The sequence below is a fragment of the Mesoplodon densirostris genome, chromosome 17 (genome assembly GCF_025265405.1).
Source record: "Mesoplodon densirostris isolate mMesDen1 chromosome 17, mMesDen1 primary haplotype, whole genome shotgun sequence".
NCBI lineage: Eukaryota > Metazoa > Chordata > Mammalia > Artiodactyla > Ziphiidae > Mesoplodon > Mesoplodon densirostris.
Window position 1 is genome coordinate 5442190 of NC_082677.1, and position 26203 is coordinate 5468392.

The 26203-nt window shown below is 38.0% G+C and overlaps 1 protein-coding gene across 12 annotated transcripts in view; it reads left to right on the forward strand.

The window, feature by feature from the left end:
• Positions 1-26203, forward strand: part of PAN3 (poly(A) specific ribonuclease subunit PAN3) — a 120484-nt gene that overhangs the window by 23622 nt on the left and 70659 nt on the right. For 9 of the 12 annotated variants that reach the window (XM_060080330.1, XM_060080329.1, XM_060080331.1 and 6 more), the window contains exon 5: positions 6119-6280. The exons of the other annotated variants lie outside the window; for them this stretch is intronic. In XM_060080330.1, coding sequence (XP_059936313.1) covers positions 6119-6280 — 162 coding nt within the window. The remainder of the gene's footprint in view (positions 1-6118; positions 6281-26203) is intronic. 12 annotated transcript variants of the gene reach the window in all.

The window sequence follows — 26203 nt, forward strand, 5'->3', positions numbered from 1 at the left end:
TTAAAAAACATTTCTGTATGTGTAAATCCTGTTCTGCTATATTTGACATAATTTAGATTACTTTTTACCTAGCAGCATCCTCTGTTTTCATCCGCTCAACCTATATGTGATTTCTGTATTGACTCCATAGATTAAAAGATCTTTTTCATTTATAGATGTTTACCTGCCCGTGAGTCTTTAACAATGACAGTCTGTTTTTCTGTAGACCCACTTTCTATAGACCTGCTCACCATCCCATCCTATAATTGGCTTTATTTAAACAGTGAAAACCTAAGGGACCTAATATATTTCCATGAAAACCTACAATTACTGCTAATGAATGGCAGGACAAAATACAACATAATCTTTGAGGCTGGCTTGTTTTTGTTTTTGATTTTTGAACCTTTTACTCGAGAAAATTGATTGGAGCCAAATATACAATCACTTATAGGTTTAGATTTACTATTCTAAATTGATTAGGTGTGAGAGCCTTTAAAAATCCAGGTGTATTAACATACCTAATTAACTAATAAATTAAGTAGAGGTAGTTCCCTGTGTCTATATGGAAATTAGCTTATTTATTTGATTTAAAATATTCAAATGGTTTTAATCAGTTTGGAGTCTATTTTTTCCTAGTGAGTTTTACATTAACCACTGACGGTTAATGGAAATGTAATCTTGTATTTAGTTCTCATAATAACAAATACCCTAAACCGTTAGGGTGTTTAATTAATTGAGGGAAAACCATTGTACGTCAGAAGAGGTCGTAAAAGAGAAATGAAAATTCATTTTCAAATAAATATACAGTAAATTCTAGGCCAGAGTTTTCTGTTAGTGGACCTCAGACCCTTAGAAGTGTCAAGAGGTAGGTAGGTTGCTGAGTTGTAACTGCAAAAGGCAATGAGTTAGTACATTTCATTAAACATTGTCTAAAGGGAGATAATATCAATATTTCATATATGTGCACAACTATTTTCCAAGTATTTGAAGATGTTTGATTAATAAAATACAAATTGTTTAAAAGTGCCATTCATAGTAGCTTTAAATCATCATTCATTGTTTCAGAGTATAAATAGTGAAAACACAGTTATTCTGTTTTTGATGTTCAGAGGGCATTCTTTTTTTTTTTTTTTTTTGCGGTACGCGGGCCTCTTACCGCTGTGGCCTCTCCCGTTGCGGAGCACAGGCTCCGGACGCGAAGGCCCAGCGGCCGTGGCTCACGGGCCCAGCCGCTCCGCTGCATGTGGGATTCTCCCGGGCCGGGGCACGAACCCACGTCCCCTGCATCGGCAGGCGGACTCTCAACCACTGCGCCACCAGGGAAGCCCCAGAGGGCATTCTTAAAATTCAGGGCATTGGAAACTTTTTGTGCTAGGATAACAATTGACTTCTCTAGTTTATAACTAATGATTAGGTTGTGATATATAATAACAAGGCCTGTAATGTGAAGTATTGTAGAGATGATGCTGTTTTGCAATTTTACCAAAAGAATTGTGCTCTGAACATTGGTCTATAACAACATTTTCTATATGAGCAGTGGTTTTTATATATTTTTCTTTTGCTAGACTGAACTTTTTAGGGGAAGAGAATAGATCTTACCACTGTATTTCTCTCTCTTTTAAAAAAATCTTTATTGGAGTGTAATTGCTTCACAATACTGTGTTAGTTTCTGTTGTACACCAAAGTGAATCAGCCATATGCAGACGTATATCCCCATATCCCCTCCCTCTTGAGCCTCCCTCCCGTCCTCCCTATCCCACCCCTCTAGGTCATCTAGGGAGGGCAAAAAGCCTTATGCTGAAATGTTAAGTGAATGAATGAATGAAAAACAATGTGTTTGCATTTAAGGTTTTGAAATAAAACAGTCCTAAAAATTAGCTTTTATTGTTCTTTCTTTTGACACAGTCTGGAGACTTATCTTATTTGTTAGGAATGAGAGTGGATTTCCCTTAGTCCTAAACCATTGGATTGGTCTTCTATGGACTAGGGCAAGGATTTTTGAAGAGCCAGGGCTTTGGGGGCTATGAGTAATGATCTTGAAGGCTCTGAGCATTTAGGGCAAGCTAAAGGAGTGGGATGTTAATTATTTGAACCCCTGTCCTTTTTTTATTTTGGGGGGTGGCCCCAATTTCTGTTTTACCACTAGTTTCTTATCCAGGTCTCTTCCCTAACATTCTCTAGAACTTTATTACTGGAAGGGTGATCACCGGACCAGCAGCGCACTAGTCGTCTTGGGAGCTTTTGAGAAATGCTGAATCTCATGCTTTACTTTAGGCCTGCTGAATTAGCATCTTTATCTTAACAAGATCCCTAGAAGAGTATATGTTCATTACAGTTGAGATGTGCTAGTCTAGAATACATTCTCCAATTTTTTCAAGCCCTAAGTTGTTATTTTTTAAATGCCCAATAAAAAGGGTAGAACTATTTTCAACTACTGTCTTATTGTGCTGTTTAGATTTTGTGAAGAATGATAAAAATCAGTTTTGTAGTGAATCTTGAGACTTAAAGTAAAAATTGTATACATTAGAGAGAGAGAGAAAAAATAGTTACATGTTATGCTGGATATTTTACCACAGGAACAAAAAGAGAATGGGAATTTTGATGTACAATGTTGACTTACTAGGAGGTGGAGCAGACAAGCTGGTTACTTACCAACAGGACATGACTTTGCAAAATGCTTCCGTTTCATAATAACCAGCAGGCTGGACTGGCAAGGAGGCTGTCAAAGAGTGGAGGATCAACCAGGAAACATACCTTTTTTTTGACCAGCACATTCTCAAGATTGGTTTAGGAAGGGATTGCTGGAAGCTAAGGGGAAGGGAAGAGGGCTTGTGCTTTTGTTTGCTCTGGTGGAGGGGTTTGGATCTTGTAGGACTCAGAAGGCTTTGGAGAAAATAAACATTTCCCATAAAATTTTGTTTGCCCTTTATTTCCTCACCTTCCATTTGACTTCTCTATTTCCCATAGCCCCTACTGTCATTTAATCACCGATAATTGTTTTTAAGCTAGCAGCTCTTTCCCCAGCCACGCCTTAGCCTTCTATTTGCATTGCAGTTTCCTGGAGTTCCCATCCTTCGACTACGCCTGTGATTCTCGGGTGGGGACAGTTTTGTCCCCTGACTCCTGCAGAACATCAAAGATATTCTTGGTGTCACGACCTGGGGCAGATGCTGCTAGTCGTCCTGCAGTGGCCCAGGACAGCCCTCCACAGCAAAGAATTATCCAAAGTCTGTAGTGCTGCGTTTGGGAAACCCCAACCTGGATTATCGTCAGAGACCATTGATTTATCTACCTATTTCCAGTTTAATTCTCATTCACAAGCTTTCAAGAGTTCCCCATTGCCCATGGAGTGAAGTCCAAACTCCTTGGCATAGGATACAAAACAATTCATGGGTTTTTTTATTGCTTTCAAGCCTCATCTTTTGCTCTCACGGTTGGTCCTCTAATAATGATAGACTGAAAACTTGTAGTTTTCCCTTAACTGACAACAGAGTGCCTGTATGCCTCTACATGTGCATTTTTCCTAACCTACAAATACATCTTTCTCTCTCGCTCACTCTGGTTTTGTTTTGTTTTGTTTTATTTCGTTTTGTTTTGTTTCCTGTCTAGAAACACTCCTCCTTTAACACTGCTCAGGCTTTCATCCTCTCTGTGAAGGCTTCTTTGCTTCTGTTCAATTGGTACCTTGATTATATATGCATTTTTCATATCACAGTGAGTGTGTTCTGTTTGCATGACTTTGTTAACCACTAGGTTATGTCCTCTTTCAGAGGGAAAGGTGTGTGTTTTATTCATCATTGCATTCCAAGTACTTAGAACAGTTCTTGATACAAAGTAGGTTCTCATGTTTAGTTGAAAATACATTTTTCCTTCAAGGAATAAATAGTAGTTCACATAATTTGGAAATTAGCTTTTAGATGAGATTTTACCATAATTTACATTCTGTGCAATGAGACTTCTGTCTGTAATCTTTTCGGCTCACCATCATGCTCTGTATTGCTGCCATCTCTTTTCAGATGTCATTTGTCTTCTCTTGCTTATAATGGTATTTAAATGGTATTGATACCTTAGGTCTGTTCATTCAGTATCACATAGAAAGTTTTACTTTTGGATTACTTTTGGATTACTTTACTCTCTGGCTATTTATTGAAGAAACTTTAATCTGTAGCAGGACAAGTTTGGGGATCTCTTCTACCTAAGAGGAAAGGTCTTGGGCTAATTATAGGTTTTGGGGGTGATGGGGAGGAGGGAGAGGAATAACTAATTCCTTTTTGGAAAAACAAGAAACATATAATGAGAGCTGCTGGGGAGGGAGAATTATATATTGGATTTATTTAAAACCTTTTTTTCTATATTGCTTAATGTATACTATGAGAATAAATTTCACTAAGGTAATAACTGGCTCAAAAACAAGTCAGGATTTGTGAAGGCTCTAAATAACAGAAGAACATTTAAAGCAATAATTTTCTTGCTTTCAAATGTATGACTAGAATTTAGATGTCCTTATATATATAGAACCTATTTGACATGTTGTGATTTTGTTTAAATAAATATTCTTTGATGTGTTGAACTTTTTTGATAGGATCATCTTTAGCCCAGACGTTTTCTAAAATATAAATTTTAAATTAGTGAAGGCTTAATTAAGGCTATATTAATTTTGCTATATGTCAAAGCCTTATAGTTGTGAGCTATGTTATTAAAAATAACTTGCTTTAAAATTCTTTCATCTATAATTTGGTTCTAAAGGGTATATTTCTATTCTCATTCTCAAAAGTTGCTTGTGGGCCTCCCTGGTGGCGCAGTGGTTGGGAGTCCGCCTGCCGGTGCAGGGGACACGGGTTCGTGCCCCGATCCCGGAGGATCCCGCATGCCGCGGAGCGGCTGGGCCCGCGAGCCATGGCCGCAGAGCCTGTGTGTCCGGAGCCTGTGCTCCGCAACGGGAGAGGCCACGGCAGTGAGAGGCCCGCGTACAGCAAAAAAAAAAAAAAAAAAAAAAAAAAAAAGTTGCTTGTGATGTAGACACAGAGAGTAATTGAATTGGTTCAAGATTGCATAGAGGTGGAAATATTTTAGCTTCATGAAACTTCACCCACTTCTATAATTATTGGATAGATGGGTAGTCTAGTTTCCTTTCTTATGCAAGTTTAATTTTTGAAGAATGTTAATTTCAACTATTTGCTTCAGCAGTCTTAAGACAGAGCAATGAGTAAACATAGATTTTCTTATTTTAGATCTTAAATTAGATACCTTCCCAAGAATGTACCAGTATTCCTTAAAGGGAAAAAAAAATACACAAATTCCCTTTAAGATGCAATTTAGTGCAAATTTGCTATAATTACGAGAAGTAAAATGGTGGAAACTGTTCATTAACCTTCATGTATAAAAAATCCCTGCCAATCACTTTTAAGATTGTTTACTAACTTTATTATAATATTAGCCAATGAATCAGTGCTTTTACTAGGCTACTTAGTATCAATCTGTTCAAATTACTGAGATTTATAAGACCAATGAAATTTGTGTATTTTTTTTTGTCTGAGATTGTTGTTTTTCATTGAGTACAAGTTTCACTGAGTACAATGCCTGTTTAAGATAGATCAATTTGTACTCTGCCCTAATGGGCATAGAATTTGAAAAATTAAAAAAAAAATCCATTCCTTGAAATTAGCTGCTTCTTCTAAGTGGGGTGGTTCTCAGTAGGAAATAAGGTAGTGAGATGGGGAGCAGAAAAAGATATGGTGTGAAGAAATTTTTTTACCTGTATTTTGTGCCGTTGAAGCCATTTCTTCATATTGCAGTGAGAATAGGTAAGTGCCAGTGGAAAAAAATTTGCAAAGCATTTACTTTGCTGATAAGTTAATTTCTGTTCACTAAACTCAGATTATAATGTATTTCACTAAAACAGTTGTTGTTTTATGTAATACTGTTGTTAGGACTATGGGTTATTTTGGAGGTGTGTGCGTACTGGGGGGTGGGGATGGGGAATGGGGGGTGGTGCTAAAGACATTAGAGGGAGTGTCTTAGAAATTTTACTTGTTTCCTATTCCACCATTCTTGATATCTTCTGTATGTTAGTTATGTTAGCTTAGATTAGTATGGGGGATGTTAGGAGTGGCCTGGTTTCTTTCCTTCTTTTTCCTAGCCAAGGAAGTATCGCCTGGGGATGCTGGAGGAGAGGCTAGTTCCGATGGGATCAAAGGCACGAAAAGCAAAGAACCCTATTGGCTGCCTTGCTGACAGGTGTAAATCAGGAGTACCCATCAATATGGTTTGGTGGAACAGAATCACAGAAAACAATTTACAGGTAAAAATAATTTTATTAGACATTTTTGAAAAGTGAATATTTTGGCTGCTTTCTGTGTCCGTGTGGGGTGGTGTGTATGAGATTGGATGACTTAGCTGATACACTTAGGTTTTTTGTTTTCTTGTTTTTTTTTTTTTTTAAATCAAAGTAAGGGTAGTGGCCCATTCACTAACTAAATGTTTTTGTTTTGTGGCTTTTTTTGAACTTTCTCTGCTTGTAGTATATTTTCCTATTCTTCCATTTAATTTAGTTTTTCCCTTTTGGATTTTGTTTTTAGTTAAGTTTAATTATTTTTAATACACAAAGTTGTACTACATTAAAAAGTCATATAAAATTTATTACAGAAAATCTCATTTATTTGGAGTCTGAACAATAGAAAGCTCTACATGTTGTCTTTTTGTACATTTTTACTAGGAGATAAAAATTGTATGTAAACTTGTCAAGTGTTGGCTGTAAAACCAACTTCAATAGTATGTTGTCTTAGAGTTATTATACATTTCAGTCTTTTGCATTATCTGTGCTAATGAAAATGAATTTTTATAACTCAAAGGCTAGCTTTTGTATGACTCTGAATCTGAAGTACTTACAAAATAATTTGAATTATATTCCATTTTAATTTGGATTATAATTATTATAGTCTCATTTAAAGAAATTGGTAATTGTATAAAATAGCTCTGTTGACCAAAATTTCAGTTTAGCTGGAAGTAGAATATCTTTCATCCCAAACTTTCTGAGTACATTGATATTTTTAAAATATATTTCTAGCCAAAAGCCTATAACCACACATACACATATCACACACAGAAAAGATATAACAGAGTCAACAACTTGGTTTTATTTCTGTCAGCAACTTTGTATTACGAGGGGGTTCCACAGTATTTTGGTCTGTTTAGTGTTAATGCCATAGCAGTATCTGTGTTACCTTGGGCACAGAAATAAAGAAGTTGTTCCCAAAATACTGCAAAACGTGTTACTTGTCTCAACTGAAAATTTCATAGTATTTTTCTAAATATAAGGAAAAATAGGGAAATGGAGGGGGGTGGTCCACATAATCAAATACTTAAAATTTCCGTGGAAAGTTTGGGATATGTCCATTATGAATAAGAATTCATAATGGACATATCCTTTATGAAGGATGTTTACTGAATTTTTCTTTTTGAGATCAGGAGAGAGGTTTGATGTGGATTGTTAGAATTATTTTTCAGTTTTAAAAAGAAAGTCTGAAAATAAATTGGGCTCCAGTTATCTAAGGACAGATACAGGTGGAAGTGGAAGTGCATGTAGGTTGCAGGGGAAACACGAATGATGCAGAGGTACGGCCACTTGACCGCCCCCCACTGTCCCCTGTATCTCAGGGGCAGTTTCAAGGTACTTCTCTTTAGCATAGCTTGAAAAAATCATTAGGTTCGTTTAAATAATATATGCTAGGATTATGCTTTATTTTTAATTAAAAAGCTAGTAACAGATTTGCATTCAGTGTGCTAAAGATTGAATTGATGCTATCTGAATCTAATATTTCAAATACTAATATTATTTTGTGTTTCAGATAGTTCAAATAGTTCTTTTTTAAGGATGTAAGGAATGCCTTATTAGCTTGATGTGACGTTGGAGGGGTAAGAAAGCCTTACACTATCAGTCATGTGTTGAAGCATTGAAAAATACCCACCCGGTGTCCATTACTGTCTTTGTGGATTCCTAAGTTGGGTACCTGGTATTGTTTATTTAGAGCAAAGAGTATGTCAGTGCAATTTTCTTTTCTATTGGGGTTTTTATCTTTTTGTTGTATGAGAAAAGTAACTTATATAAGTCAATTCTGTACCTATGCTTTTTAGTTTTGTATTATGTTTACCTTCAAATATTTTAAAGATTTTTCACATATAAAAATTTTAAAGGATTGTGTAGCCAGATATATTAATCTTTCCTGTTTCATTTGTTTCCTTTCCTTTAAAGCTTAGGTCTTCTAAATCCTAAGGTTAGAAAAATATTTATCTATATTTTATTTTAGTGATTATAGCTATGTTTCTTAAATGGTTACCTTGTGCCACGCACTGTGCTAAGCTCTTTACATGTATTGTCTCTTTTGGGCTCTTATGGGACGGTTGTTATTGTTAAATGAAGAAACATCTTCAGAGAAGCTAAGTAACTTTAAGGTTAAATGGTAGTCGGTGGAGGAGCAGAATTTTGAACCCATGTTTGTCAGGCTTCAGAATCTCTTCACTTCTGTGTAACATAGTTCGAGTTGTACTAGAGCTATGATTGATGTAATTGTCTAAATGGTTAACTGAACTTCTGTAGGACAGCTTTTTTTGAGGATGAGAATGGGTACTTAGTTTTCCAGACATGGTCTGTAGCTTATGCATAACAGTATTTGTAAGGTCAGTCTTTTTTCTTCATGATTCATCTTTTTTATTTTCTCAGTGATATTTAACTGCCTTTCTTTCTGGAACTTTAAATATTTGTTTACACTGATTTCTTTATCTTGACCTAACATCTTTTTGGAAAACAAATTTTGGAAAAACAAGTTTTTCCACTTCTGAAAACAAAACAAAAAAACCCAAGCAAACAACTAACTAACAAAAACCTTAAAACAGCAACAGAAACTTTCTCTGAAAGTTTCTACCTGGATCATTCATGATTGCATTTATTCTCTTCAGTGCTGGATTTCTTTCAAGAGCCCTATGATTCCCAGCCTTTTAGTACTTAATAATCTTTTTATTTATTTTCTACCAAGAATCTTGTGATATGGAAGAGTCTGTCTACTGAACACAGGACATTTGTAAAACAGTAATTCATGCTTTCATTCTAAAATATATAATATGCTAATTAGAGAATAAAAGAAATTTAATATTTTTCTTATATTGTGGAGGTAGCTTGGTGGAGGCTAAATTTATTTTTCATATGGCTGTTTGAAATGTTGATCATACCCATCTGGTCTCCATTACTACTTCTGTGGAGTTCCCACTTGGGGACCCTTGAAATAGATTCTAGTCTTTTCTCTGATTTCTTTACAACCCATTTATTCCTTCAGTGCTTAGAGTTTGGTGTTATCAAAAATTTTGCTGGAAACAAATCCCAAAGCTTGTCAGAGGTCTCCTGAATCACCAAATCCAACAGTTTTATCCAGTACTTAATACTGCTGACCACTTTTTTATTTGAAGCTCTTTCCTCATGCATTCTTGTTTGTTTGTTTGCTTGCCTATTTATTTATTTATTTATTATTGGCTGTGTTGTGTCTTCATTGCTGCGCGCGGGCTTTCTCTAGTTGCGGCGAGTGGGGGCTACTCTTTGTTGAGGTGCGTGGGCTTCTCATTGCAGTAGCTTCTCTTGTTGCAGAGCACGGGCTCTAGGCACGTGGGCTTCAGCAGTTGTGGCACACGGGCTCAGTAGTTGTGGCTTGCGGACTTTAGAGCACAGGCTCAGTAGTTGTGGCGCATGGGCTTAGTTGCTCCACGGCATGTGAGATCTTCCCGGACCAGGGCTCAAACCCGTGTCCCCTGTGTTGGCAGGCGGATTCTTAACCACGGCGCCACCAGGGAAGTCCCCACCATGCATTCTTGACTCTGTTTCATCCCTGCTGTTTGTGAGCTCCTGTTCTTGGTTCACTTGTTCTTTGCTTTCCTGTGAATGCCTAAGATTCTTAAATTTTTATTTCTCTTAGAACTGTCTTCTCAGTTCAAGACCCAAATCTTTCATGCCTTCTGGTATCTTTGCATGTAGATGTATATCCCTCTATCACTACAAATTTGGCAAGTCTAGAACTCAGTGTATTTTTCTCTTCTCCAAATCTACTGCTTCTTTTATATTCTCTTTATATTCGTTCTTTAGTTAATGGCTTTATCATCTTCCCAGTCACTGAGAGTACATAGCTTCATTTCTTCCCTGTCTTCTCCCATATTCTACCATTTATTATGAAAAGGAAACTACTGAGGTTTGACTACCCATTAATTGAAAGATGATACATTGGACAATTTACATTTGCCATCATATTAAGTCTTTACCACAATAGTGACATATTATCCCCATTTGAAAAATATGGAAATTGCAATTTAGACAAGGCTTATTGTTCGTAAGTGATAGAGCTGGGATTCTAGCCCAGATCTATTAAGTTTTATATCCTGAGATTTTCCTGCTATATTGTCTGCCTCTAATCCTCATTCTTTAAAATTCCACGGTATCTTTTTATCCTTTCCTTTCCTTTCCTTTTTCTTTCTTTTTGTTTTTAAACATAACTGACATATATACCCTCAGTGTATCTTCTGAATAATTTTTGTCAAATTCCTTCAGGATCTGTTCAGCCTTTCTAGGGCTATCTCTCTTTAACTGTCCACATGTACTAAATTCTAATCATATGGAATCTTTCATACCTCATATAATATGAAATACATTGTCAGTTCTCTGTACCTTTTTATCTCTGTACCATTGTTAATTGAGCCTAAAAAACTTTCTTCCCTTTTCCTTTTTTTTAAAATTTATTTTTATTTAATTTTTTTTTTTTTTTTTTTGGCTGCGTTGGGTCTTCGTTGCAGCATGTGGGTTTTCTCTAGTTGTGGCGAGCGGGGGCTACTGTTCTCTGCGGTGCACGGGCTTCTCCTGTGGCGGAGCACAGCCTCTAAGCACGCGGGCTTCAGTAGTTGTGGCTCGCAGGCTCTATAGCGCAAGCTCAGTAGTTGTGGTGCATGGGTTCAGTAGTTGTGGCTCGCAAGCTCTAGAGTACAGCAGGCTCAGTAGTTGTGGCGCACGGGCTTAGTTGCTCCGCAGCATGTGGGATCTTCCTGGACCAGGGCTCGAACCCGTGTCCCCTGCATTGGCAGGTGGATTCTTAACCACTGCGCCACCAGGGAAGTCCCCCCTTTCCTTTGAGAGTAGCTCAAATGCTACCTTTTCTGTAAATACCTGCTCAAACACCTCAAAGAAAAAAAAGTTCTTTTTTTTTTTTACTCTTTTCACAATACTTAATGTTATTTCATTATGTCTTATATTGGTTGTTTACCTGTTTGTCTTTTCCAACTGAATTGTAAATATGTGTGACTAGGCATGTATTGTTTATTTTTGTACCCTTAAGGTATTTTGCTTGTCTCTAAATGTCATTGTTTAATTTTATTTTCTTAGGCAATATGTGAAATTTGTGGTAGTTTATTTTAAGAATTTTATATATTTTCAAAAATTGATCATAGGTTGTCTGGGATTTATAGCCATCATATATTACTGTTGTTTAGTTTAATTATCACAATTGATTTAGAAATAGGGTGGTGATTTCTTTTGAAATGTTAGAGGATCTTCTCTTTTTCTTTTTTAATTCAGAATTTAACATTGTAGAAATATTCTTGATATTTTTCGGTCTTCTGAGCCTGGTACTAGTCTTACTTCTTGACAGTGTTATTATGTGACAAAGCTCCTCTGTTTTGTATTTTTCTCATGGTCTCAGTCTAAACACCAAGCAGGTGGTAGATGGAAGGTCACCTGAAACTCTGCTTCAGCAGTTCTTTATTTCACTGAAGTGCAAGTTCACTTTCATCTTTCCTTAGTCTCTGCCCAGATGATTGCCCATTCCTCTGCCTGACCAATCTGCATGTGAATTCGAGATTTTACATTGGTTCTATGATTACGGTTCAAATGCCGTTCAGGATTGAACTATTTTATCACCTACCTTTTAGAATTACTGTGAGGATTCAAATTTCTGTTTGAATCTGTTATTTGTATAGTAGATATTAAATAAATGTCCATTCCTCCAGTTTGACCTCATCCCTCCTAAACTTGGTTTTTGTTTCTGTTTATTTAGGGTGCTGTCAGTTATTTATATCAGATGTGCATGGCATTGTGGTATATATGGAAAGAGGCAGTGACATTAAGTGTCTCTTGGGGCTCTCATTTTAATGCTGACTCATTTGAATAGTTTAAAAAATTACTTTAAAAATGCTTTTTTTGAAGGGATAACAATGTGTTCCCATCCTTCATGTAACAATCAGATGTCAACTTGAATGAAAGGATGGGAAATGCATGGTTTTATAAACTTCTCAGAGTATTGCAGGTTAAGATGTACCTAAAAGTAATGACATGTTACATAAAGTCTTATTTATATATAAATATATATATATATATATAAAAGACTTTATGTAACATGTAAGTCTCATTTTGTCTTAGACCTTTGGAAATAGTAGAGTTATGAATCATAAATTATTAGTATTACTGTTGTTTTAGTTTACCCCCAGAGTGATGTAAATGAATGATAACTGTTGAACTGTTGGGTGTATTAGGAGATTCATACTTGTTGACATCTCTTTTGATGGTGTTTTTCCCCTTGTGGTCTGATTAAATGGCATTTCTTATAAGTATTTAATTTGTAAGAATGCTCACATTAAAATCTTTTGGCCCACAAATTCTGCTGTGAATTCTAGTTGCTTGTTACTGTTACTTTTAAGATCCCAGGGAGGTTTTGGAAACTCACTGGATATGCTTCAGTCTTTAGTTACTTCCTGAATTTTGGTGTTATTTCAGGAGATTTCTAGTCTCTATGCCCCAGGAAATGAGATCCTTTGGGCTTTAGATGGAGTGGATTGGAATTTATAAGAGTGACGCTTCAGTCCATCTACTCAGAGTTCCTCAGGACTTTGAAAAGTTATAGAACGGTGGGGCAGCTAAAATGATATTACTATGTAAGTTCTGATTTCTCACCCACAGCCCATCCCAGATCCTCTTCTTTTCTCCTCTTCTCTGCAGCTGCTATTCTAAACCTTTACCATTGACCTCAGACCTGTTCATCCCCTCTGTCACTTTTGAGTAGTGACTTGTGTTCTTTAGAAGAGGGAAAAAAGAGGTCATTGAGAATGAATTGCTTCATATGTTGGCTTTCTAACTATGTACAACATTTTCACTTACACCCTTTCTCACTATTTTTCCTTTGGTTGCAGACAAACAGGTGTTCCTTTACTATATCCTTCAGAACCTGTCTTTAGTCCCTCTAGCAATTTATTTCATTATTTATCCCTTTTCAGTTTTAAACAGTCTCTCCCTTGACATTGATGTCTTCTTCCTAGCTTGGTCTTCCAGTACCAAGGAGTGCTACATGAGGAAATATTCTGTGGTCAGTACATTTGGGAAACTGTGTGATACAATTTGAGAACTGCTTCCTACTTGTTGCTACTTTTTCACCTTTCATTCATCCCTTAATTCCCAGAGTTTTACCTTTCGCTTTCACCACTCTATTGGGACTCTTTTTCAGTAAGCTTACCTAACTACCAAAAGTCACAATTCTTACTTGACCTCTACTGCGTTTGACATTGTCGTCCATTCCTCTTTCCTTGAAACTATTGTTCTAGCTCTGAGACTGTTCTTTATTAGTCTCTTTCAGGGACCTCGTGTCCCTTGCCGTGCCCTCAGGAACTCTCCCAAGCTCTGTCCTTGACTCTTCTGTCTTTGCACGCAGTGCCCCTAGGTGATCTCACTTATCTTCATTACTTCAGCTACTCCCTAGTCACATTTGACTCCCAGATATATATATATACATATATACACACACACACACACACACTACCTGCTTCTGAGCATCTTCATCTATATGGTGTAAGACTTTAAAAACTCAGTGTGTCTAAAATGAATACTATATCTTTTCCTTCAAACCTGTTCTTTCACTCACACACATCTGTACACACTTATTCACAGCTATATGCCCACTCTCTGTCTTGGTTATTGATATCACCCAGTTGTGAGTTCTTCTTCATTCTTCCATCTTCCATATCTGCCACATTCTTTGGCCACTAAGATCTGTGATTGTGCTACTTCGGAATTCTCTTCACTTTTTTTTTTTTTTTTTTTTTTTTTGCGGTGCGCGGGCCTCTCACTGCTGTGGCCTCTCCCGTTGTGGAGCACAGGCTCCGGACGCGCAGGCTCAGCGGCCATGGCTCACGGGCCCAGCCGCTCCGTGGCATGTGGGATCCTCCCGGACCAGGTCACGAACCCGTGTCCCCTGCATCGGTAGGCGGACTCTCAACCACTGCGCCACCAGGGAAGCCCTCTCTTCACTTTTAATGTTACCAAAGTGCAGTTTAGGCGCACCTCCACTTCTTACCTGGACTATTACTATTGTAGTCTCTTACCTGGTTTCCTGCTTCTGGTCTTTTCATTCACACCACTACTTGGTTGATTTCTCATCTTTGTCATCTGTTCTCTGTCATTAGAATACACTCCAAGTCTCTTAGAGAGGCACCTTGGATGCCTGCTGCTGCAGACCTGCTGAACAATTTGCAGCACGAGGAAGAGTAGCGTGCTCTTCCTGCCTCTGCCTTTGAACATTCTCTTTGCTTGCTGTGCTCTTCTCTCTGCCTTGACTCAGCAAACTTGTCTTTTAGGATTCGATTCAAGCATATGGTCTTATGACCTAATTAGACAGCTTTAAGCATTTGTTCACTCCTCTGTAGCACTTCACATTGCTGTAATTAATGTGTATATAACTTACAGGCTAGCAGTGAATGGCACACTATAGGTAGTTAATATTTTTTTTGATACATGGATGTTCTGAGCTCTTGGGAGTGTGGAATAGGGTTCAGGGTACATTCTGTACCTGTGAAATGCCAGCCTGTGAACTTCTAGAACGTAGTGCCTATGTGTCAAATATTGTGTTCTCCACAGTGCCTAGAACAGTGCCCAGCACATTGTCTTTTATTATTAGCTATTCAACTAGTTGAATGAATTAACCTGGATTAACGATTATCTGGTGAGATGAGTATTTGGCTAAATTTAGTCCTGAATTTAAGTTTTGTACATTTTCTTAAGTTTTCCTTTGGTATAGTTTCATGATGTAAAATATCATTATGGAAAAATGTTTGAAAAATCTTAGTATATGTTAAATTTTGTGGTTAAATGTGGCAGGATTCTTGGTTAGAGAGAATGCCTCCAAGTAAATATTACTATGCAACGTGACAAATAGATTTTACTGAGGGCCTCCCTGGTGGCGCAGTGGTTAAGAGTCCGCCTGCCGATGCAGGGGATACGGGTTCGTGCCCCGGTCTGGGAGGATCCCATATGCCGCGGAGCGGCTGGGCCCGTGAGCCATGGCCGCTGGGCCTGCGCATCCGGAGCCTGTGCTCCGCAACGGGAGAGGCCACAACAGTGAGAGGCCCACATACCGCAAAAAAAAAAAAAAAAAAAAAAAAAAAAAAAAAAATAGATTTTACTGATATATAGTTATGGATAGAAGATGTACATAGGTATACAAGATAGTTATAGCTGTGTAAAGTAATCATTGCCTCTCTGGAATGTGGTGATGGCCTTGCTGTCTCCTGGACTACTCGTTAACTGACCTAAATGGATATTTTTGCTTCTTTTAGGGAGAGTAATATTTCTTCCCAACTTTATTGAGATACTGGGTTGGCCAAAAAATTCATTTTGGGTTTTTGCTTAACATCTTACAGAAAAACGAATTTTTTGGCCAACCCAATAATTGACACATAAATAGGAAGAGTAATATTAAGAATTAATGAATACCTCTGTGATGGTTAATGATTACTGTTATTGGAGAACTTTGACATGTGAATAACTTTTAATGGAAGAGCAAGCATTTCATCTGTTTTTTTTTTAAATTTATTTATTTTATTTTTGGCTACGTTGGGTCTTCGTTGCTGCGCACGGGCTTTCTCTGGTTGCGGCGAGCAGGGGCTAGTCTTCGTTGCTGTGCGCGGGCTTCTCATTGCAGTGGCTTCTCATTGTGGAGCACAGGCTCTAGGGCACGCGAGCTTCAGTAGTTGTGGCCCACAGGCTCAGTTTTTGTGGCTCGCAGGCCCTAGAGCGCAGGCTCAGTAGTTGTGGCGCACGGGCTTAGTTGCTCCGCAGCATGTGGATCTTCCCGGACCAGGGCTTGAACCCGTGTCCCCTGCATTGGCAGGTGGATTCTTAACCACTGTGCCACCAGGGAAGCCCCTCTGTTTTTGTTTTTAAATGCCTTCTATCCTCCAGATACAGATTTTGCTTTTTTATATACATTGGTTCTACTCGTCTCAATTTGAATATTGCATATTCTCTGAATTCTTAATACCACTCCATTCAGTGATGATGATATGCAAAGAAAAGGGAGTAGTGTAAGTGGCTTCATAATTTACAAATCTTAACAAACTTTATTAAAACTTTTTGTAAAAGTTACATATGCTTATTGAAAAAAATTCACATACTACAGAGAAGTACAAAGGAGGAAGCAAAAATGTCCCATTTCCTCACCTAGAGATAGAATCTTCTTTTAGCACTTCAGTGAGCATCTTTAGTTAGAATCCTTTTACACACCGGTGCACATGCACGTACACACATTCTCCCTCTGCCTCCCTCCCTGCCCAACCCGTTCTCTTAGGCATATGCACACCATTTTACAAAAAGCAATTTAGTATAATTGCTGTATTGTAGCCTAATTTTACTTTATTTTTTCTCAATAGTGGTATTGGCCTCTTTTCATGGTAAATAAAAATATATCAATTCACATGATTTTTTAATAGCTGCACACTATTGTATATACCATAATCCACATAACCAGATCCTTATTGATAGATATTTTAGTTATCCCTCCCCCCCACCACTTTAAAAAGTCATTTTAGAGCTTCCCTGGTGGCGCAGTGGTTGAGAGTCCGCCTGCCGATGCAGGGGACGCCAGTTCGTGCCCCGGTCTGGGAAGATCCCACATGCCGCGGAGTGGCTGGGCCCGTGAGCCATGGCCGCTGAGCCTGTGCGTCCGGAGCCTGTGCTCCACGACGGGAGAGGCCACAACAGTGAGAGGCCCGCGTACCGCAAAAAAAAAAAAAAAAAAAAAAAAAAAAGTCATTTAAAAAAACTGTGCTAAATGGAATCTTTTCTACTTGGGTGATTTTCTTCTTAGCCTAAATTCCTAGATGTAGGAATACTAGGTCAAAGGATATGCTTGCTTTTCATTTTGATACATAGTATCAAACTATTCTCAAGAATAGTGTTACCCATTTCTGACAAACTTTATGAAAGATGAACTAATGAGCATCTTTGGAAGTTAATGTGCTTATAGTTTCACACTCTTATATAGAGAGAATGACTTTAAGCTGAGTTCATAGAAATTTTTTTGTTTAACTCTACCATAACATAAAGCTTATTACTAATTGATTTTCATCTGGCAGGTTCTGACATACACATGCCACTTTGCCCTTAAGATAGTCAGATTATTAGTAGGAGAACTTCTATTTAAAAGAACAATGGTGTGAATCTCTTGTAAACAGTAGTAGTCAACTTTACTTCACTGTCCCCACCAATTTGAATCTGATTTATTTAAAGAATCATATTTCCTCTATTGGGTTGTTTTATCAGAAGGCCCAGTTTACTTCAGAAAATTTGTAAATTGTGATATTAGACTCATTTCACAATAGTAGTCGTGTTTTTTGTTGTTGTTGTTTTGGGGTTTTTTTAGTAGTAGTGTTATATGTTAACTTTTATAAGATGAAACTTGACTGGTCTTAAAATATTAAGTTTCTGAATAGCCCAGAAGTTGAGTATATTGTGATAAATTTTAAATTGACCGTATTTGGATATGCTTGAAATCTGGAGAAATAACAACCCATTAAGGCAAAAAAAAAAAAAACCAAACATGTAGAAATATGAATTTGGAGGTTCTGGTTAGCCATTTGACTTCTCCTTTCTGTCTCACCCTGTTCCTCTTTATTCTGTGTTATTCATGAACACTGAAGACGAGTAAAACTCGCTCTGAATAGTGCTGCTCTTTATGTCTGTAAGTCTCATCTTTTTATGCCTTTTTAGATAATTTTATCAAGGCAAAATTCTTGCCTATTCCTGCCTTTCTCCTTCATTATCAGTATCCTCTCTTCCACCTTTCCAAATAATTCACTGCTCTCTGCCCTTGCCAAGACGCAGACACACACAGACATACATACAACCCTCTACCTTGAGCATGAATCTTTTGAATTAGTCCAAAACTAGGCCCCTTTGTCACTCTAAAGAGAGAAGAATAGTAGTGAAGATGGGAGATTGGAGTCATACGTTCTGGAAAAAAGTAGATATGGCTAAGGTTAGTATCCACATTTTATCTCTCTCTCTTTTTTAATGATTTAATTCAATTCAGTCAAGGACAGTGGAGACTTGACCTGATCAGTCTTTGGATTTCAGCAATTAAGTCATTAAATAAAACTTTCCTTCTCTTTCTTCCCATTTTCCCCTCCTTTTTCTCCTCCTCCTTCTCTTTTTCTGCTTCACTCTCTCTCTTTTATCCTGGCTGAAAGTAGAAGATGGATTTGAGTTGTGCAAGACTTGAGTCAAGTTGGTCTGTTGGGATGATGGTAGCCTAGTCTAGGGCACTGACAATGACATGAGTAGAAGTAGTTGAATTTGAGAAATATTTAGGATGTAGAATAGACTCCATGACTTGATGCTGACTTGATGCTTCAAAGATAACTGCATTATCAGAAAGATAGTTGTGACATAATTTATCTGTTTAGGAAAGAGATTGTATAGAAAGCACAACAAAACTTGAAAAAACAGCTTTATAGGGAAGTAATTGATTTGCTCATAAATAGTTTGAATTAATAGTTGCAAAACACCTCTTTACTAGTGGGTGTCTGATCTAGCCAAAACAAGGAGTTGGCTAAATTTTATATATTTATAACTTAAGCTCAAATTAGGAATACCTTATGTTTGGAAAACATCACCACGAAATTTGTCTTCTGGCCAAGATGGAAGAACAGGGATTAGACTTACCCTCCCTCCAGAAACAGCTAAAAAAACTGACCAAAATATATGAAACAAGTTTTCAAGACATTAGATATCAGGCTGTGAAAGACAATGATCCCTGATAGATGGGAAACAAATGAGGTGAGCTCCCCATGATTACCTTAGCTCACTGTTCGGTGGGGGGAGTTTCTGAGCCTGGTGCCTGGAGTGGGAACTCAGGTGGAGCCTAGTGATCTATCTAATTAGGGAGACCAAACTGGAAGTTTACAGAGGCCAAGCCGGATATAGCTCACAAAAAAAGTACTGGAGAGGAGAGAGCTCATACATAGAACTTTGGACACTTACAGAGATTCTCCTTGCATCTTCAGCTGAGTACTTATCAGAGGCTATGAGTGAGGAGGTCACTTGAACTGGAAAAAGAGATTCCTGAGAAGATTACAGGAAGTAATTCTCAGAGCTCACACAAGGCCAAGAATAGTTCCTATTCCCACAAGCCAACATGGAAAGCATCATAATTCATGAAGCATTAAGTAGGGTAATGGGAAGTCTTTTGCCTCCGTAGTGGGTCCAGATTAGCCTTAGAATAAATGCTGCCCTAGTCTTAACTAATAAAACTTAAAAGCAAGACCTGAAAGAATCAGACTAATTTTTAATCAGTTTAATGACAATGGAGAACAAAGCTCAAGAATATTTATAGCAATAAAAATATATCTAGGACTTCCCTGGTGACACAGTGGTTAACAATCTGCCTACCAAGGCAGGGGATACGGGTTCAGGCCCTGGTCCAGGAAGATCCCACATGCTGCGGAGCACCGAAACCCGTGCGCCACAACTACTGAGCCTGCGCTCTAGAGCCTGTGCGCCACAACTACTGAAGCCTGCACACCTAGAGCCTGTGCTCCACAAGAGAAGCCACCGCGGTGAGAAGCCTGAGCACTGCAACAAAGAATAGCCCCCACTCGCCGCAGCTAGAGAAAGCCTATGTGCAGCAGTGAAGACCCAACTCAGCCAAAAATAAATAAAAAGTAAATAAATTTATTAAAAATAAAAAAAAACACAAGGCATTCTTAAATATATATATATATATCTCCAGCACCCAAAAAGATGAAAGTGACGATATTTGGCATTTGATCAAAAATTACCAGCCATGCAAAGAAGTAGGAAAATATGACCCATAAGGAGAAGAAATGTAATCAATTATAATACATAAATAGTATACAAGAACATCAAAAGAGTTATTATAACAATATTCCATGTGTTCAGGAAACTAGGGGAAAGATTAAACATGTTAGTGTAGACAAGGAAGACCTATTAAAAAATCCAAATCAGGGCCTCCCTGGTGGCGCAAGTGGTTGAGAGTCCGCCTGCCGATGCAGGGGATACGGGTTCGTGCCCCGGTCTGGGAGGATCCCATATGCCGCGGAGCGGCTGGGCCCGTGAGCCATGGCCGCTGAGCCTGCGCGTCCGGAGCCTGCGCGTCCGGAGCCTGTGCTCCGCAACGGGGGAGGCCACAACAGTGAGAGGCCCGCATACCGCAAAAAAAAAAAAAAAAAATCCAAATCAAACTTCTAAAATTTAAAACTACTTTGTCTGAAATGAAAAGTATTGGATGGGATTAATGACAGATTAGACATTGCATCAGAAAAGATTAGTGGACTTGAAGACATAGTGATAGAAACTATCCAAAAAATAGAGAAAAAGTGAGCCATGGGATAACTTGAAGCAGCCTAACACACTTGTATTTTTAGTCACTGAAGCAGGGTGGGGGAAGGGCACACAGAAAAAGTATTTTAAGAAACAGTGGGCAAATATCTTCCAAATTGGATGAAAACTGTAAGCCCCACAGATCTAGGAGCTCAATGAAAACAAGCACGAAGGAAACATGGCGGGGAAAAAACTGCACCAAGGCACACCAGATAAACAGCCCAAGGGAAAAATATTCATTTTTGAGGAACGAAGATGTAAGTGATAGCATATTTCTTGTTGGAAACAGTACAAGCCAGAGGCAGTGTAACAATAACTTTAAAATATAGGAAGAGAAAAAAAATGTCAACTTAGAATTCCGTTCTTTGGAAAAATGCAAGAATGTAATCCATTGAGTGCATTTAAAGACTTGTGAAATTTTGAATAAAATGTGCAGTTTAGTTAAACTTATTGCACCAGTGTTAATTTTATGGTTTTGAAAATATACTCTAGTTATGTAAGATGATATCTTTGGGGAAAGATGGTGAAGGATACTACTACTTGTGAATTTTAAATTACTTCAAAATTATATATTTTTTAAAAAGCAAAATAAACACCTTTTTAAACATACAAGAGTTGAAAGGATTCACCTGCAGTATATGTGTACTTAATAGATATTAAAGAAAGTACTTCAGGCAGAAGGAAGAAAATACCTTATGGATCTACACAAAGAAATGAAGAACACTGGAAACAGTAACTACATGAGTAAATATAAGAAACCTTCCCCCTTGTTCTGTAAGTCTCTTTGAAAGATAGTTGACTGTTGAAAGCAAAAACGGTGATAGTGTGTTGTTGGGTTTATAGCATATGTAGAAATAAAATATATGATGATAATAGCACAAAGTCTGGGAGGGGAGAAATGGAAGTATAACATTGTGAGCTTGTTACACTCTATCCTAAGTAGTTTAAAATTCAGTGATAGTTGGTGTTATGGACTGAATTGTGTCTTCCCCAAATTCATTTAAAAAAAAAAAGACTGTATATGGAAGTGAGCTTTTAAAGATTTAATTAAGGCTAAATGTGGTTGTAAGGATGGACGCTAATCCAATATGATTGGTGTCCTTAGAAGAAGATGAAGAAATACCAGGGTTGCACACACACACAGAGAAAAGGCCTGTTGCTATGAGGACACAGTAAGGGGATGGCTTTCCGCAAGCCAAGGAGAGAGGCCTCAGGAGAAACCAGCCCTCTTGGCTCGTTGATCTTGGGTTCTCACCTTCTAGAACTGTGAGAAAATATGTTTCCATTGTTTAAGCCAGGGGTCCTCAACCCCTGGGCTGCGGAACAGTATTGGTCTGCCACCTGTTAGGTCCCGGGCCTCACAGCAGGAGGTGAGCAGCGGACAAGCGAGCGAAGCTTCATCTGCTGCTGCCCATTGCTCACATTACCGCCTGAATCATCCCCCTGCCTCCCCCTGTCTGTGGAAGAATTGTCTTCCACATTACCGGTCCCTGGTGCCAAAAAGTTTGGGGACCGCTGGTTTAAGCCACTCAGTGTGGTATTTTATTATGGCTCTAGCAGACTAAGATAGTCAGTGATAAGTTAAATATACGTACTGTAAAACCTAAGGTAATCACTACAGTAACGGAACAGAGAGAGTTATAGCTAACAAGCCAAGAGAGGAGGTAAAATGAAAATTTAAAAAATCATTTAATCCCAGAGAAGGCAGAAAACAGAAAAGGAGACCAAAGAACAGGTGGAAGAAATGGAAAATAAGTAACAACATGGTAGATAGATTTAAACCTGAACTTATCACATTAAATATAAGTCCTCTAGACATCCTAATAAAAAGGCAGAGATTTTCAAATTGGATTAAAGAAAAAGAGCAAACGCTAACTATATGAAGCTGACAAGAAACCTGCTTTAAACATAAACACGAAAATAGATTAGAAGTTATACCATGCACTAGTCAAAAGAAAGCTGGCATAGCTATATTCATGTTAGAAAAAGTAGATTTCAGAGCAGAGAATATTACCAGGAATACAGAAGGTCATTTGATAAAGGGGACAGTTCATTAGGAGCATAGATATGCCATTTTTAAATGTTGATGCACCTAAAAACAGAGTTAAAATATATGAGACAAAAGCTAGTAGAACTGCAAGGAGAAATAGTCGGTGATACGGATTTCAGTACTCCTCTCTCAATAATTAGAAGAGGAAGAAAATCAGTAAGGAGATGGGAGGCCTGAGCAGCTCTGGTAGTTTACTTGTAGAGCCCTGTGCCCCACAGCAACCACATGAATACTCTTTTCAAGTTCACATAGAAATTGGTCACCAAGACAGACCAATTCTGGGTCTTGAAAGAAGTCTCAATAAATTTAAAAGGGTACAAGTCATAGAAATGTGTTCTCCGACCACAAGAGAATTAAATTAGAAACCAGTAACAGATCTTTGGAGAATCCTCAAGTATTCAGAGACTGAATAACACACTTTTGACTTACTCATGTGTCAAAGAGGGATTAGAAAGGGAGACTTAAAAGTATTTTGAACTGAATGAAAATGAAACATGCCAACAGTTGTGGGATGCCACTAAATCAGTAATCAGAGGGAAATTTGTAGCACTAAATGCCTGTATTAGAAAAGGAGAAAAGTTCCCAAATCAGTGATCTCAGCTTCTATCTTAAGAAACTAGAAAAAGAAGAACAAGTTAAATCTAAAGAAAGCATAAGAAGGATGAATCTTAATGATGCAAAGTGAAAGAAGCTAGTAAAGAACCCAGCACCTACATATGTATGTAAGATTCATTTATATTAAATTCTAGAAAATACAGACTAGTGTATAGTGACAAAAAGCTTATCGGTGGTTGCCTGGAGTCCCAAGCAGTGGAGCAGAGAGGAACAGGAGGGAGGGATTTCATTCAGGCCTGTGGAAACTTCTGGGCATGAGGAATGCAGTCATTTTCTTGATTTGGGTAGTGGTTTCATGGTGGTCTACCTATGTCAAGAGTTATCAAAGCTTACATTTAAATATGTACAGTTTATTATATGTCAATTATATCTAGATAAAGCTGTTCAGAAAAATGTACCAGGTCATTCACGTTCATTCAGAGAGTAGAAAGATTACTGATAGCAGCTTATGAAGCTATTAAGAGGTAAAGCAAGCTGAGCTCATTACAAGGAGCTTTACTAAGGAGGGTATTGTATGGTTTTATGAGGTTACTGTGTGAATTTAAAAAGCCTGACCAATATTCAGGAATAGCAGTGATTCCTCAGTCATTCGTCACATTACCTTAAGACAACCTTCTTTTTCTTACAGACCTTTTGGCATATTTGCAATGAAATATTACATAATATTTTGTGTTGTGTTTTTATTCAGTATAAACCTCTTCCTGTCATTCTACCTAATTAAAAATTAATGGCTGAACTTTTTATTTTGTTTCACTGTTTATTAAATTAGTCCCTTAATTTATGGCACTAATTTATTGTGTTCTTAATAAGTACTCTTGATTGTAGTGGAGTCCAGCAGAGTATTAAATTCTGAATTAGACTTTAAAAGTAACAGTTTCCAAGAAATAATATGATAGTAGAAAAGCTTAAACTTGTATTAATCTTGAGCTAGAAACCTCATCAGAAAATTACTTCATTTGTGAAAAAAAAAAAACCTTTATCAGTCATTGGTAAAATAGGAAACACTATCATTTTGGTTGGTTGGGATGCCTGAATTGAAACATTAATTATTATTTCATTTAAAATATAATGATAATAATTACAACAGTGCTTTTTAAGCTAAAGGCCAGGACTCTTGACTTAGTATATTTCTTTCTGGAGAGTACAGGTAGGAATCATATCCAAATGTTGGGGGATGATGTCGGTTTGAAGAACTCACTAAATAAAATGCACTTGGTTCTTTTGGTTGTGAGAGTGGTGTAAATTTAAGTGTGTGAGAACCTAAAACTCTATTTTTATTGATAACTTCTCACAGAGTGAATGTCTGCTGTTTGACATAAACATTGATTTTCTTCCCAAATGTACATTTAGAGCTGTTTCAGATACGAATGAAAATTAGGACTTAAAGTATGAATAGAGGGCTTCCCTGGTGACACAGTGGTTAAGAATCTGCCTGCCAATGCAGGGGACACGGATTCGAGCCCTGGTCTGGGAAGATCCCACATGCTGCGGAGCAACTAAGCCCGTGAGCCACAACTACTGAGCCTGCGCTCTAGAGCTTGCGAGCCACAACTACTGAAGCCTGCAGGCCTACAGCCCGTGCTTCGCAACAAGAGAAGCCACCACAATGAGAAGCCCGCGCACCACAACGAAGACTAGCCCGCGCTCCCCGCAACTAGAGAAAGCCTGCGCACAGCAACAAAGACCCAACGCAGCCCAAAATAAACAAATAAAAATAAATTAAATAAAGTATGAATAGAAATTAGAAATTATGAATAGAAATATATGTATGTTAGAAAACCCACAAATTTAATATTATAGGAACATATTTAGAGAGTTATGATGGGATTATCTAAGTCACAGGGTGGGAGTAATAAAACTTTGGTGTTCTTTTTCACTATTCCTTTTCTCATTTATTGCATTCTCTTTAGTGTTGTTGAAGTTAGACAAATTTATATAACCCGAGTCCTTGACTCTTCTTTCTAGATGTAACCTTCGCCTCCTAAAGCTAAAATATATTGTTTAGGGCTTCCCTGGTGGCGCAGTGGTTGAGAGTCCGCCTGCCGATGCAGGGGACACGGGTTCGTGCCCCGGTCTGGGAAGATCCCGCATGCCGCGGAGCGGCTTGGCCCGTGAGCCGTGGCCGCCGGGCCTGCGCGTCCGGAGCCTGTGCTCCGCAGCAGGAGGGGCCACAGCGGTGAGAGGCCCGCATACCACAAAAAAAAAAAAAAAACCCACCAAAAAAAATATATATATATATATTGTTTATTTTCTTTTTCTTTTTTAAAAAACTTAATTTATTTTTGGCTGTGTTGGGTCTTCTTTGCTGTGCATGGGCTTTCTCTAGTTGCGACGAGCAGGGGCTACTCTTGCGGTGCGCGGGCTTCTCGTTGCGGTGGCTTCTCTTGTAGCAGAGCATGGGCTCTAGGCGTGCAGGCTTCAGTAGTTGTGGCTTGTGGGCTCTAGAGCGCAGGCTCAGTAGTTGTGACTCACGGGCTATAGAGCATAGGCTCAGTAGTTGTGACGCATGGACTTAGTTGCTCTGTGGCAAGTGGGATCTTCCCGGACCAGGGCTCGAAGCTGTGTTCTCTGCATTGGCAGGCAGATTCTTAACCACTGTGACAGCAGGGAAGTCCCAATCGTTTATTTTCTGATGAACAGAGATGTCATTTTCATGTGATACTGGTTTTAGTTACCAGTTTTGCCTTATCTATCTCTAAAAAAGTATTCTTTTAACATGTTAAAGGTGTGTGCCTATGCTATTTTGTTGCTTTATAAAACCCTTATATATGTTACAAACCAGTTATATTAAAGTGGTTTTAAGAATGCATCTTTTTATTATAGTTCTTATTTTAACAATTTTATCATGAGAAAGTATTCTCATTATTATAATT